General features: G+C 35.7%; 1 protein-coding gene across 8 annotated transcripts in view; it reads right to left on the bottom strand.

Annotated features, from left to right (window-relative positions):
* LOC131855113 (insulin-like growth factor 2 mRNA-binding protein 1) overlaps window positions 1-15,189 on the bottom strand; it is a 78,281-nt gene that overhangs the window by 17,252 nt on the left and 45,840 nt on the right. For 2 of the 8 annotated variants that reach the window (XM_059206346.1, XM_059206349.1), the window contains exon 1: window positions 5,121-5,397. The exons of the other annotated variants lie outside the window; for them this stretch is intronic. In XM_059206346.1, coding sequence (XP_059062329.1) covers window positions 5,121-5,149 — 29 coding nt within the window. In that variant the 5' untranslated portion in view covers window positions 5,150-5,397. Of the gene's footprint in view, window positions 1-5,120; window positions 5,398-15,189 lie in introns of those variants that run through there. 8 annotated transcript variants of the gene reach the window in all.

Below are 15,189 nucleotides of genomic sequence, written 5' to 3'. Positions count from 1 at the left end.
AGCAACAAGTAGTTGCCGATTGGTCATTCGCCAGTAATCCGCTGGCATGGGTATATTGCACTTGAATATATTTATACTATGTATTTTTAGTCTGTATTCTCTTTATCCGTCAATTTGGTCACTATTAACATAGCAACATGTGTTATGAATACTGTTGAGTACGTATTCATATATTTGTTTGTTATCTGGTCAATCAATATCTGCTGTAGATACTGGGGCCGGTTGTGACAAGGGTAAGTTAAAGCGGCAACATCGGCTAAACAAAGAACGCAATTTTAATGTTAAATAAAAAGAGTCTAATGATGTAACCATCGGTCTAAACGTAATACGAGAATTTTATTTATAAATACATCTCCAAAATAAGCAAAACTTACATTTATTTAGATGCAACATTTTGTCCCTTGTGGTCCAACAACCTGTCCCTAACAGACATCATTTTCCAAAAATAAACGTCCATTCAAGAAATTTATATTAAACTGACACCTTCTATTCTTTTTCAATTTAATAGCAGAATAGTTACTTTATGGTACAAAGCCATATCTGGGTCAAATAATCAAATGAACAAAGATTTTATCACACTTTATATGAAAGAATGCCACAACGATCCCCTGTCTCCACAATTTCTCTATCAAAAGCAATTCGATAATTTTAAGACGTTGGGAAAAAACTAAAGTATGTTTGGTACATTAAGGTTAAATTACTAATTGTTTAAACAATTCTTAGTTGTAATTTAAAATTTTATTGATTTTGCACTGTAATAATAGCTTTAAAGCTGTACTCGCCTTACTCAAAACAACAAACACTTTGTAGGTATATTTGTATTTGCGCGGCGTAAGTACACAAGGGTTCACCGCGTTTATACATCGGAGGGGTTAAACTTTTTACTCTTTCCAGAGAATAGACAAATCGCTCAGTATTCATAATTATATTATACTGACTTTGGATATGCTATTGATATCTCTTTGGCCACGTAGTACATTTAGTGTTTCTAGTTAGGTATATGGTTGCATATTTTGAGACTTCATTAAGCGGAAATCGATATACGCATTGTTTATATACTTTGTATTTCTAATTTACATTTATGTAACATTTTAATTCGATTTTATAGTGATTTCATATGTATTCCTTTCATCGCGTCATCAAAACGCATGCTATAGTGCTTATAGGCCCGATTAGTTATTTTTCCGGTCACTAGACTTCATTATTTTATTTTGAAAATTGAATATTAGTATATAAAAATAGGTTTTACTCCATTTTTCCATTTTTTATGAGCGCAGTTTTATTAATGAAGTACTAATGAAAATACACTCATCAGAAATTATTTAATAATTGCAATATAATAATACGAGGACATACATTTGATTAATAAGTATATTTTTATAAAATATAATAATAGTGTTCGGGTCGATTTTCCTTTATTCTTGGTTAGCCTGTACGAACTAAATTCGTATGTACAATGGTACACGTTACTTTTTTAACGAGTTTATTACAAACCAAAGTATATGAAAATAATTTATGTAATTTTAATACAATAAATAGTGATATTACAGTCTGTGTTACAGAATTTAATATTTACACTGTAGCTAATTATCACACATTTGAGTCATAACTATATAGCATTGTGTATTTATAACACTGTCAAAACGAAACCCAATATACAAATTAATGTTAAAATGCCTTGTGGCAGCCCTACTCATATAACGGGACAACCATACATACAATAAGTAATCTGAGGGGAAATAGGGTATGCATACTATGGTAAAATCACAAATTTATTAATATCTATTCATTTGATGAGTCGGATAAGATAAAAATAATATTACTTCGCATAGGAAACCGTTCTACTGCCTGGCTAACCTAACCGACACGATCTACAATGCTACTGTCAAAATATTTTTCTGTTGTGTATTAAACAACATGTAATAGTGTTAAATAAAATATTTATATATTAATCATATATACTCCATAGTATATAGGTTAATAGAAATGAATAGATGGTCAACATCGATTTATTCCCCTCCGATCAATCCCCTGTCCAATTCAAACGGGAATAGAAATTACGGCGGCATGAGCCGATATTTGAACCCCTAGTGGTGCCCTCAGACAAAAGTCACATCCGTCAGGCAGAAATTGGCCTTCAGCCGCTCGCAAGTCCTTTCGCGGGTTTAGAATGCCATCTGCACTCGCACCCTATCGTTCGGTAGCTGTAAGGGCCAGATGCGTTCAACAGCATTAGAATAGTTAGTAAAAAAAACATCTATAAAGAATCCAAAATATTTGATCCGCTAATACTTAGACCTAATATCATTTTAAAATTTTAGGTAGTGGAGCACAAAAAAGAAATTTAATGCTAACCGGTTGAATATTTTTTCTACAATGAAAAATAGACAGGGTCTTTATCTTTATTATATGGCTATGCATAATACTATTCTCAATTCTAATCAGGCCGGACGAGCGGATGAATAAAAACAGCTATTAAAGTCAGAACCGGGCAAGGCGGTACGAACCGCACGTATCATTCGCTTCAAAATGGCGGGAGGTATGATGACATCATCATCTGTGACACCCCCGCACAACGTCCTCACTCCTCATGCCCGCTAGCCGCCAGACGCGGTTAGAGCACTCTCCCCCCCCTCCCTGTCCTCAATGCCCGCGCCATTCACAACTCCGTTCCGTTGCACACGCTTATTGCATGATATGACCCCACTCGTCTCGTAGTGAGTACCTACCGACTTATCTCGGTTCGCACATAACAACATACATACCATCTCGTTTTATACAATATTACAACAGCGAAATGAAGGAACGTAAAGGTAGTAAAGTATTAATCGATCGAGTAGTGTCGATCACATGCAAGTTCGCATTTCTTTCAGACGAAATCTTATTTGTATTATCATACGGAACGTTATGAAAAACATTTTATGAAATGCTGCTAGTCTTTTCCTACTCAGGTAGCAGAAATGTGTAATCAGGCAGGACAACAGTTTCGCCAACAACAATAAAAATATCATTTAAGGGAAAATAATTTTAAAATTATTCAGTAGAATCGTATACCTAATTTTCAAATTATTTTGCTTCTATTATATTAGATACTATTTCTCCAATATTAAAGAATAATATATTGTTTTATACCATTGATTATGAAAAACATTTCCTACATTATTTATATACAATACCTTTTTTTTTCAATTTCTGTTTGGTTATGAATAATCGTATTTAATCCATGGAAATGACAGATTATGCAACGTATGGCTAGTGCCTAGTTTAGCTGCCCGAAAGACACTCCCGGTTCTCCCGATTTTAAAAAGTAAACTACATTATCACAAGTTAAGTCTACAAGAATTGGAATATAACCGTTACTATCTCATCCGCAATACCGAAGAGAAAGAATCTTAACAATGGGCTTCTATTGTACTTTTCTGAACATCTGCTGTGCTGCAACCATGAACCAAACATTTTAAACAGTTCTTTAGAACACAGAAAATTACCAATACTTATTTAAAATTCAAAGGTTGGATAATTTACATTTGTACTGTATGCTCATGTGTCATTATGAATAAATATCGACAATACGCTAACCTCGTCTTGGATCCAAGTGAAAAAGCCCATGTTGGTGTATAGGCAACTTCCAAAGCCGGTAAGTAAAATGAGAAAGGGTTGTATTTTGTACGTACGGTAAACTACTAAAACCAGATCTGTCCTTGAGTATACCGGATTTTGCATTACGATTACATTACACAATACATTACGCGGTAACTTGGTACAATAGGTACCTTAATACATCGTGTATATCGCGTACATTATTATTATGAATGAGGGGTAGAATGCATTTCACGATGGTAATTTTTTGTGTTGTTAAAAAGTATTATATCTTTAAATTCACCCTTCAATTACAAAAGGGCGGGGCATCTAGCAATATCACGCCAATAACATTTTGTCTAGGATGGTATTTCACCATGTTTGTCTACTCACAACAACTACATATTACATAATGCTGGAGTAAAATATAATCTTACTTCATTGTATTGTACAATGGACTGTATAGCGCGGTTAAAGTTCACAATAAGGTCTACACATAATATTAATTGGTTATTTTGTACTAAGTTGTACAAGTTATTGCTTCTACTGATAACGACGACGAAATGTAAGAGACCGTCATTAAATTATTATTTAAAATAAAATCTATAATAACCCATTCTTTTGCGACAGAAATTAGGACAGTTTCGTCTAAAAATACTTAAATGTAGCAGTTGCAATTAATGGATTATTTTTTTATGTAATTTATTAATTACTGAATAACAACCTAGTCAAAATTATTATTTAAAATAGTTATTGTCTTGTAGACTAGACTATTAGTATTATCATTTATGTATTAAATAGCTAATACGTACATTACATTATAAATATACACAGTTCAACAACCCCAGGCGAGTCAGAGCGAGGTGTTAGTACAATTTAATGCATTGTAAACAATGAAGTTTGTAGAATGTGTATTTAAGGATATCTTATTATCTTTGTTTTAATTAATTGATAATTGTGAGGTCTAGCATATAGGCGCGCTTTTATTACACGTCTAATCAAACAAAAACAAGTAATTAAAGTATAGTATAAGTAATTAAAATATATGGTTGTAATACCAACATATTAACCACCATTGAATGGAATAAGGATGAAGTAGAGGATGGTTGTAGAATTAATAAATATGGTGTTGAGCGAATATGGGAAACCTGATCAGGACCAAACACTAAAATATCAATATTTCTAAGTTACTAGGAAGTTAAATATAAAATACGTTTTTATCAGTAGTGATAGCCGGCCGGCGTTCTAAAAACTAATGATTCATCAATTTGTGAATCACTCGTTAGAAGTCACTCGTAAGAACCACGCAACGCCCGGCCGGCGCCGAGTGGCACCCGGCGGCGGCCATTTTACTTTACACACCACGTGCTCGTATGCATAAAATTCAACGAACCATCACAATTTTTTTGCAGTACACAATAATTTGAAAACATGTACTATCCTATCAGCATGCTAATACTAAACTATGTGCAGGTAGGAATAAAAAGAGTAAAACTATATTAAATGAGCCGTTTTCGACGTAGGTATCACAATAGCCATACCTGCGGTATTTCGCCATTCTGTATGCCATAAGCCGGTTGTGAAACTTATACAGCACGCTTCTGACAAGAATGCACACTGATGCAGATTATACAGTCACCGTTATTTCCGTGAAACGAGTTTCAAGGACAGTCCAAAACTCAATAACATGTAGGTAACCGTTATTTGGGGACAATATTCGTAGTCTGAACAATTGTAATAAAGGATTAGGTACTTAGCACACTCGCAAAAGACCTGTGGCGCAACAACGAGTGTTGCCGTATGACTGAAGAGTGAGTGAACCGAGTTCCGAGTAGCGGTTGCGGGCGACGCGCGTTCAGAACGGGCTTGCAATGCAAAACGAACGCTTGCCATGGGCACCAGTGACTAAAGCGCGCCTGTCGCATCACCCACCGGCCATGTCGCGAGTCGTGACATACTCTCAAAAACAACTTCTATCCCATTTCTCTAACAAACGTTCATTCAGTTCAAAGCAAAATCGCTGACGAATTCGAAAACAAATACTGTAAAATATGTATATGATTATTTCGATTAGTAAACGAACCGCGTATACATTAAATGTGAAAAACAATTTGTACACAATACGTTACCAGGGTGACAAAAACGTTTTTAGAATATTTGACAGGCTTAACCGAATTTGAAACCAATTGAATTGCACTGATGTAAAGTTATTATTTGTACACAAACAAATAATTTTAAGTTAAACTACTGATATATTGAATATCACAAATACAAATACAAGTAATATTAACTAACTATAGTGTTATTAATAAACAATATACTACACTACATATGCATTATAGGTAATGCGCGTACGAACAATAACGCATAAAAAGAAACTATACTATTTTACTCTAATTTATATACAGGTAGATAAGGGAAGAGAGCTAAATGTGTAGATACATGGAGCAAAATAAAATGCAATACCACAGATTAAAAACACTACCCAAACGAGCGTAAACCAGTTTACGCGATGAGCAACTAGTGACCACGCACACATACAAACGTATGTCGGTAGTAGTGCACCTCCCGCAAACATCCACAATTCCACATGCAGCTTTCAGTTCGTATGGGCTGTGGTAATAATACTGCCAATACTATCTTGCCACATTTCTAAAGAAGTATTAGTCATATAAATACGTATATATTAACCATGTCTCATGTTGTACGTAGTTATATAACATCGGGTGTGATATATTTAGGTATACTTATAATATGATTTATAAATATATTTTTATATACTCCATCATTGTTACTCTTTATCCAATATATTACAGAGACTGCTAGTGATATCACCAACCGCATGATGATGACCAATAAATCGCGTTGTGAGATATACATTGTTAATATATAACCAATAAACTTTGGTTATATTGATATTAATTTTTACTTATTTTTTTAATCATTCATAGCGCCATTAAAGAATACCGAGGTACTTTCACTTTTGCCAGGAATTTAATAACAGATGGCATTACATATGGTTTATGAGATGACAACAGATTTTCGCAAAATACTTCTTGGACGAAAACTGCTTTAGAGTCAATTTGTGAACCTAGTGATCGATTAGTAATGATTTGACCAAGTAAGAAATTGCATTACCGAAACAAAATTATATTTCCAGCCATATTTCTCAAAAATAGCTAGCCGAATATCGTAAAGAAAACGTCTGGCGAATACGAGTTGATGGTAGTGGTGGACTTCACAGCTGGTTACACAAAACATTGAAAATATAAATAACCGACAACTTTATTTACCATGCGAAAAAATATGACAATGGGCGAGTCGATTGATGTGAAAATAAAGTATAAGCAGTACCTATATTTTATTGTTTATACAGTTTTTAGATGCACAAAAGAATTTAGAATTTTTTTAGGATATAGTCTTACGATAACAAAAACTCCGGACGGCGTATGCAGATACGGTATGGTACGCTTGCACTACAGATACTGAAAATTGTTACTGTAGTTTTAAAGAAAAATCTAATGGTTTATTTTAATTATAGTTTATGTAGCGTTAACATCCTATTTTTCTCTAGTTAATAATTTAGATGACTAATTTACATTTTAATCCAGTGAAAGATCTACAGCAATTTTACTTCATAATAAATACTATTTAAATTCTATAAAAAAAAAATATAATGTATGCTCGCAATAAAATTACGATGTAAGTTTTTCAGGTATTCCGTTCTATCAACATTACGTGACCTTACATCTCCTTTACTCAAGCGTGATAGTAATACTTTCTCAATTGAAGCTGTTGTAAATATTTACGTTCCGCTCTACTCGGCTTACTCTTATTACAGTAAACATAAATATTAAGGTTATTTTTTTTTTCTGAAAATTCATTATAATTGTAATGTCTTGTACATTAATAAGAGTTGCTATAAACAATATGTAAGAATAGAATGTAGGATATATTGCAAGAATCCGGCTTTCGACAATCCTAAATACATTAACTTGAAAAAGTAGTTTGGATAGGTTAGGTATGTTTAGATTTACATTTCGTTGAACATACAACTACATTAGGATTGATTTATTCAATGATTTTGCATGATCAGTAGTAGTAGTCTAAAATAAATTTACAAATATGTTCAAATCAACCAGAAACACATTTTCAAATACTAAAAATCCTCAACTTCAGTACTATAATGTTTACAATTTATTCTCATTCGCGATTCACTTTCGTACCTCTTGTGATGTGAAATTTGTCGGGCTGTTTTTTTTAATTTAGGTGCATATAGCTCTTTATAATATACATAGATATTACCGCATTAGACCATGTACTGATTTATCCCTCTTAAGATACCGCGGCTAATAAGATACTAAACCATAAGAAAATTACTTTGATAAAGTGATAGTAATAAATATTTATAAAAAAATAGTTACTAGGCACGAAAAAAGAAAATAATTATCCATAATACTTTTTGTTAAAGATGATTTGATGAAATGAATTTTAATTCATTTGCTGGTGTTATAGAATCATTCGGTAACTATTAAACTCTAAAGTGTGTACTGCACAAATTATATTTCACACTAGATCTTCGCGTGACGGGGATATATTAGGATGAAGAGGTATAAAAATACATATATTCTACGACCACATTTAGTTGTACCTATAATATATAAAAGGTACATATTAAAAAAAAAACTTTTATTGTTGCATAGAAGTTAAATTAGAACGCATTCTTTAATCTAATCTGTATTTATAATTTAAAAGCAGTGTTCGTATAAAACCGGAACCAGTTGGTAGGTACCTAACAACGACTGCAACAACTGCCTGATAAAATACTCTGTATCAGCTGTCATAAAATTACAGCGACCTAAGTATTTATAATTACAAAATCACAAGCTTGTGGTAAGTGGTTACATTGTTGGCATGTTCAAAATAAAACATTATTATTATGAAAGTGAAGGAAACCGTAGAGCTATGTTTAAGTCTTTCCGCCAGCTATTTAAATAGTCGACGTTATGAAAGAAAAAAGGAAATTAAGATTTGCATTATATGTGACACTATCGATAGAGTTGTTTTTTACATTTCATTATTGAAATATTGGTAAAAAAAAGGTAATTAGAATTAGAAGATGACTAAAATCTTTTATTTGTAAGTGATAAAAGAAATTAAATAAATACGTGGTAGGATATAAGAGGACGCTCCTCTTAATTTGAGGAATACCTGAACGAATTTAAAGTTATGTACATCATTATTATATAAAAAAAATTAAAACAAATTAAATTGTTCGTATTTCAATTCCAGATGCGAAGCGTCAAAAACAGTTGGCAATCTGAGCGCGGCGGTGGTGGCACGTGCGCTCGACAACACAGCCCACCTGCCGGCAGGTGCAGCCGGCCCGTAACAACTGCGTTTTAAGGATTGAAACACACATGCATTCAATACTATTCTTTAATTAATAACATACTTTCACGACTGTTATATTTGATGGGGGAGTTCAAAGATTAAATAAACTGAACTACGAAGTGAACGGCATCACTTGACATGTCTACATAACGCAAAATATTCAACGTGTTAGTCTCTCCAAGAATATTCTTAGGTTATAGGTGTTTTTATCAACGAAGAGTCAGTATGACGAGTGATTTGTCACCGTCGTATGATCACGTCTGCCATCTACCATAATTTCAACGGCGACGTAGTCTCTTAGATGTAGTAAGCCCCTTTGTCAACGAATTCGTACGGAGGCGAAGAGCGTGGGTGTACACGCGCCCTCAAAGCCTTATATTTTGAGGTAATGCCGCCATCCAGGCACACACCCCGCTGTCCTACCAGGAGAGTAGGGGGAGGGCGGAATAAGCCTCTTAACTCTTGCTTTACGATGGCGAGGAGCAAAGGAGGCACACTCGCATTCCATTTCTACCTCCTTCCGCGGCGTCCTCAATTCAGACGAGAGCATGGCAACCACCTCTCACGTCCCACAATTCTAGGAATTATATTATGTGGCAGAAATCATAAATATGTACACCTAGAACAACCTACCATCTACCATATTAGGTATAACGAAATCTATGCCTTTCACCGGTTTATGGACTAGAACATACGGTACGAACTAGACATACGGAACTCGCGGTCGTGGTCTAGATCTCGAATGAAAACACTCGGTATGTTTTTTCATTGTATAGATATAAATATATTTACTATGTTATAAACGATACACACATTTGTAATATCCGAAGTTCATAAATAATGTAACTATTCCGTTTATGTGATGTGTGCCGTTGTATAGTGACTATATCAAGTCTCTCTCCTCATTGAGGTATATGCTACGAATTTCAGTTTCGTTACAGAAAGCGAAATAAGGATATCTGCATAAAAATTACTATATATATACTCCCCGTCATAACATGCATAAAACGTGGAGCCATATTCGTTGAAATTAACTTATGCTTTCCTATCCCTCTCTACAAGTACAAACTTGCAGGAAAATGCGCCGACGCTCGAAGATTCAATTAGCGCCAAGTCAAATAGAAAGACGAAAGATAAAATTAAATTAATTATGTTAAAGGTGCAATAGGAAACAACATAGCAAAAAGTAGGGGGAAAACAGACTAATTTCGTTTAAATATTATTTAGTGTTTTAAAATGTAAATGGGTAGGTTTTGTTCTAGGTTTAATTTATGATAGATGATCGTTCCGTGGTATCGCAGTCTTATTCAGGTACCATCTATTCTGATGTACAAATATATATATATACAGTCAACCCTCCTATAACGCGGTACTCTCAGAACGCGGTTTCCATATAACGCGGAGCTGAAATTGCGACAGCCCTCCTATAACGCGGTACTCTTACAGCGCGGTTTCCGTTCAACAACGTCCCATCAGTTCTTTCCGTGCACCCAATGAATGGTTTTAACTGGATATGTTTATATCAGCGTGGTTCACGGGTGGGGCTCCTCATGCGCTATCTTCCACTTCTATTAACTAAATAGTTTCGCATCGACAGCGTGCCATGCGTGTGTGTGTCTAACGAAACTGTAACATGAAAGATATATATGTGATCTTTTGACTACATTGTCGCGTGAACTATAGAAAAACTACGTTCTGCTTATGTCTTAGCCGCTTAAAACCAATGTGAAGATCAACCAAGTGAGGAAGACATTTTGCCCATTAAAAGAAGGCGAGTTAGGCGACTCATATCTGACAGTGAGGATGAGTGTTGAAAGATTACATCATTTTACAAAAGTCTTTCTTTTGTTTTTGTTGGAAAACAGTTTTTTAGTTTAGTTTTTGTTTCATTTTTTTCATCATTTCCTTATTTTTATTGAATTGAATAGTTCATACTCTTCAATTCAATAAAAATAATTTATAATTTATCTTGTCTTTTGTATTTATTGGTCTCCATATAACGCGGTACGAATGATGTGATTTGTACTTATTCTGAGTCTCTTATAGCGCGGTTTCCATACAACGCGGTAGACGGTTTCCATAGAACGCGCTACGAATTAGCCTGGTTTGTATGGTTAAATCCGAGTTTCTTATAGCGCGGTTTCCATACAACGCGGTACGCACTCACCGCGTTATAGGAGGGTTGACTGTATATATATATATATATATATATATATATATACTGATGTGTTTAAATGTTGTATATATAATAAATATTCCCTAATCGAGTATGGGCAAAAACGAGTGTCAGAAATATAGGGAAAAGCCACATATAAATACATAGGGCACTTTATTTTTTTTTTTTTTTATACTACTATGGTGGCAAACATGCATACGGCCCATCTGATGGTAAATGGTTACCGTAGCCTATGGACGCCTGAAGCACCAGGGGTGTCACGTGCGCGTTGCCGACCCTTAAGAAACCTTAATATACCCTTCTTGAAAAACCCCAAGCTGTAGTCTCGTGAGAAAACCTCGGCAGGAAGTTCATTCCACAATCTAAGTGTACGCGGGAGGAAGCTCCTCTGAAACCGCACTGTCCGAGACCACTTAGGTTCCAGCGTGTGGGAATGAATTCCCTGTCGATGGCGAGCGGTGCTATGGTAAAAGGTGGCCGTAGGCATCATGTCGAACAATTCCTCAGAACACAGTCCGTTGTATAATCGGTAGAACACACAAAGCGAAGCGAAGTCTCGCCTCAAACTAAGTGGCTCGATACCGTCAGAGAGATTGGGATCATCGACAATTCTCATAGCACGTCTCTGAACCGAGTCAAAAGGACCGAGCTGGTATCCAGGTGCTCCTGCCCAAAGATGAGAGCAGTACTCCATGTGCGTCCGAACTTGAGACTTGTATAAGAGGAGTCTCTGGTCCGCAGTGAAGTACCGCTTCGCTCTATTGAGCACACCGAGTTTTTTGGATGCCAGCTTAACCTTTTCTTCGAGGTGACTACGGAACTCAACTGTGCTAGAGATGTCGATACCGAGAATCCCAATACTCTTAGAGATGGTAATGGACGTGTTCTGGAATTGCGGAGCCACAGCAAAAGGGGTTTTCTTAGCGGTGAACGCGCAGGCTTGTGTCTTGGTAGGATTGAATTGAACTAAGTTCAGTCGCCCCCAATCGGAGACTCTGGTAAGAGTACTCTCGATTTCAGACACAAGCTGTTCGCGGTTTGCCTCCACAACGGAAAGAGGGATATTAGCACGGCCCGTGTAAAATGCGTCCCCAGTACTGTCATCCGCATAACAATGAATGTTAACTGTAGTTAACAAATCATTGATATGCAGCAATAACAGTGTCGGGGAGAGAACGGAGCCTTGTGGGACGCCAGCGTTAATGTCCATGCTATCGGAGCAACTACGGTTTTGATGCATCTGCCAGACAAAAAACTAGCGACCCATTTGCATAATCCCTCTGGTATACCGTACGAGGGCAATTTCGATAGAAGACCTTGATGCCAAACCCGATCGAATGCCTTCGCCATGTCAAGGCTGACTGCCAATGCCTCACCTTTACTCTCGATGGCAAGAGCCCAACGGTGTGTGAGATACACTAAAAGATCACCAGTTGAGCGATTATGGCGAAAGCCATATTGACGATCGCTCAATAGATCGTGATCCTCTAGGTATCCCAGGAGCTGTGTGTTAATTACACGCTCCATCACCTTGGAGAGTAGAGATGCGATAGCGATAGGCCTGTAGTTCGATGGGTTTGATCTGTCGCCCTTTTTTGGCACAGGGTGCACAAGGGTGGTCTTCCATGAAGACGGAAATTACCCAGAGGAGTACGAAAGCGCGAAAAGGCGCGTGAGTACGGGACACAACTCCGGAGCACACTTCTTTAACACCAATGCCGGTATGCCGTCTGGCCCATTCGACTTGTGGACGTCAAGAGACAGTAACTCTCGCCGGACACGCCGTTGCGTTACGGATATTTCCGGCATAGAGTTACCACACCATGGGATGGTAGTAGGTATGGTGTCCCCGGCGTCCAAAGTCGAATTTGAGGCAAAAAGAGCGCACAACAAATCGGCCTTCTCTTTTGCACTGATTGCCAAGTTATCATCCGGCTTCCGTAGTGGTGGTAAGGACGACTGACTAAAGTTACCTTCGGCAGCTTTGGCAAGCGACCAAAAGGCACGACTTCCAGAAGGATGTCGTGCTAGTCGTTCACCAATTTTACTGACGAAGTCGAATTTTCGAAGTTCGAATTTTATTGTAGAAAGATTGAGAATTAATTTAAATTAATGTTTATAATTAAGCTCCTTTTTTAATTTAGCTTTATTTTTGACTAGCTGTATCCGTGACTTCGGATCTTCGACGGGACTTTTTATTGGCAAAGAAGTAAATTGGGCTACTTTTATTTTCTATTGAAGTTGAAAACTAAACCCAATTTGCTGTATTTATGTGTACTGGATTACATCGTAGTGACAACAAACGTCACTACGATCACCTTATATCAAAAGTAACGGAAGGTTTATTTTAGTAGCTTAATGATTAACAACATTTATACATTGTCGCCTTGATAGCCGTTTAGTCTGATGTGTCAAGATGCCCTTGAACACGAACAATAAAAAATCTTCTTCAACCTGTATTAAACAGGATTCACCAGAATGGGCACCAACAAGGTGTTGATCAGATCTGCACAGATTTTTAAGGTTACCATAACAACAACAAAGACGATGTCTACAGGTATGGAATTAAAGAACATAAAAACATGTTTCGGCAATACTTGGCCCTCAGATTTAATATTGATCAGAGATTTTTTCTTCAAACGCCTAACTATAATATGTTTTCACAACCTATGGGAACCGCAATATTTTCTATAACTTTTTCATCAGTCCAGTAACCAGGGATACCTTCCTTTTTAGAGCCGGATGGATAGTTAGATTAAATGACGAAACAAAAGCTTTGTAATTATGGGCCATTCAAATAGGGCTTTTAAAGAATTCACTTCATTAATTTGTGAAAAACTTTTTAAGGCTTCTCTTAATAACAAATTTGAGAAAATATTAGTAAAGTATCGACCGAAGTCTACTGCGAGTATTGTTGATTTATCACCTGTCGAGGATTAAGTCTTTTTTATGTGAATAAGATATGGTGCAGCGTAATGAGCCTGATAGTTTATACTACTAAAAATAGATAGTGGACCAAGTGATACATCTTGCTAGTTTATTACATTAGAAGAAGGCAATCGCCCTTCACTTATTTCACAAGGTTCAATACATCTTTACTATTTTTCCCTACACCCCACAGTTCCATTTTTTAGCTACAATGCAGATTACACACATTGATGACATATACGTTAGCGTTTACCAGAATTATCAATTATATTAATGGTACAGTAAGTATACATAGAATCATCATTATTGCGCCTAATAGTTACATGTAAACCACAATCTGGGACCGTCCCCGAGTCCTCCAGAAGAACCATTATAGTTACAAATTAAAAAAAAAACTGACCTACATATAGAGGTTCTTTTACACAAATAATATATTTTATATCAAAATAATATTATAAATTTATAAAAATATCGTAACCGTCAGATTTAAACCTATCCCGCGCTTTCTTCAACAGTAAGAGACAAGTTATGTCCATAGTCAGTTATTTAACCTCAGAGACTGAACTTGCCATACAGCAGGCACTACTCTACTACAGCTAGTAACATTATTTGAAAATTGACATTTACACCTGTAATTTTGTCTCCGAAATTAAAAAAGAAACTATAGTCAATTACTGTAACGCGAAAATATATTTGGTTTATTAGCACCAAACAACGAAGATAGATAAGTTGCTTACGTAATGTTTAGATAGTAAAAATAACAATAATGCATGGCAATTTTAGATGTTAAACAAACTGACCCCGCAAAGTTGTTATGCCATATAAATTAAAATCGCAATTAAAAATAGGGGTTGATTCTAGAAGGGTGAAAATTTAGGGTTGTATGTATTTTTAATGCCACATTACAAACAAAAAAAATATCAAGAAAAATGTTAGGGACAATGTAGTGGACAATCCATATCCATTTAGGGGTATGAAAAATAGAAGTCGATTTTCAGACCAACCTGAATATGCATAATTAACATTTTGAGATGAGAATTTTATATACAAGATAAGATAATTTTATAAACAGGTTACCACTACATTATATACCTATATAAATTAAATTATAG

This window comes from Achroia grisella, unplaced genomic scaffold (genome assembly GCF_030625045.1).
Source record: "Achroia grisella isolate CSIRO2021 unplaced genomic scaffold, CSIRO_AGI_Agris_v1 utg1304, whole genome shotgun sequence".
Taxonomy (NCBI): Eukaryota; Metazoa; Arthropoda; class Insecta; order Lepidoptera; family Pyralidae; genus Achroia; species Achroia grisella.
This window is presented reverse-complemented; position numbering and strand designations above follow the sequence as displayed.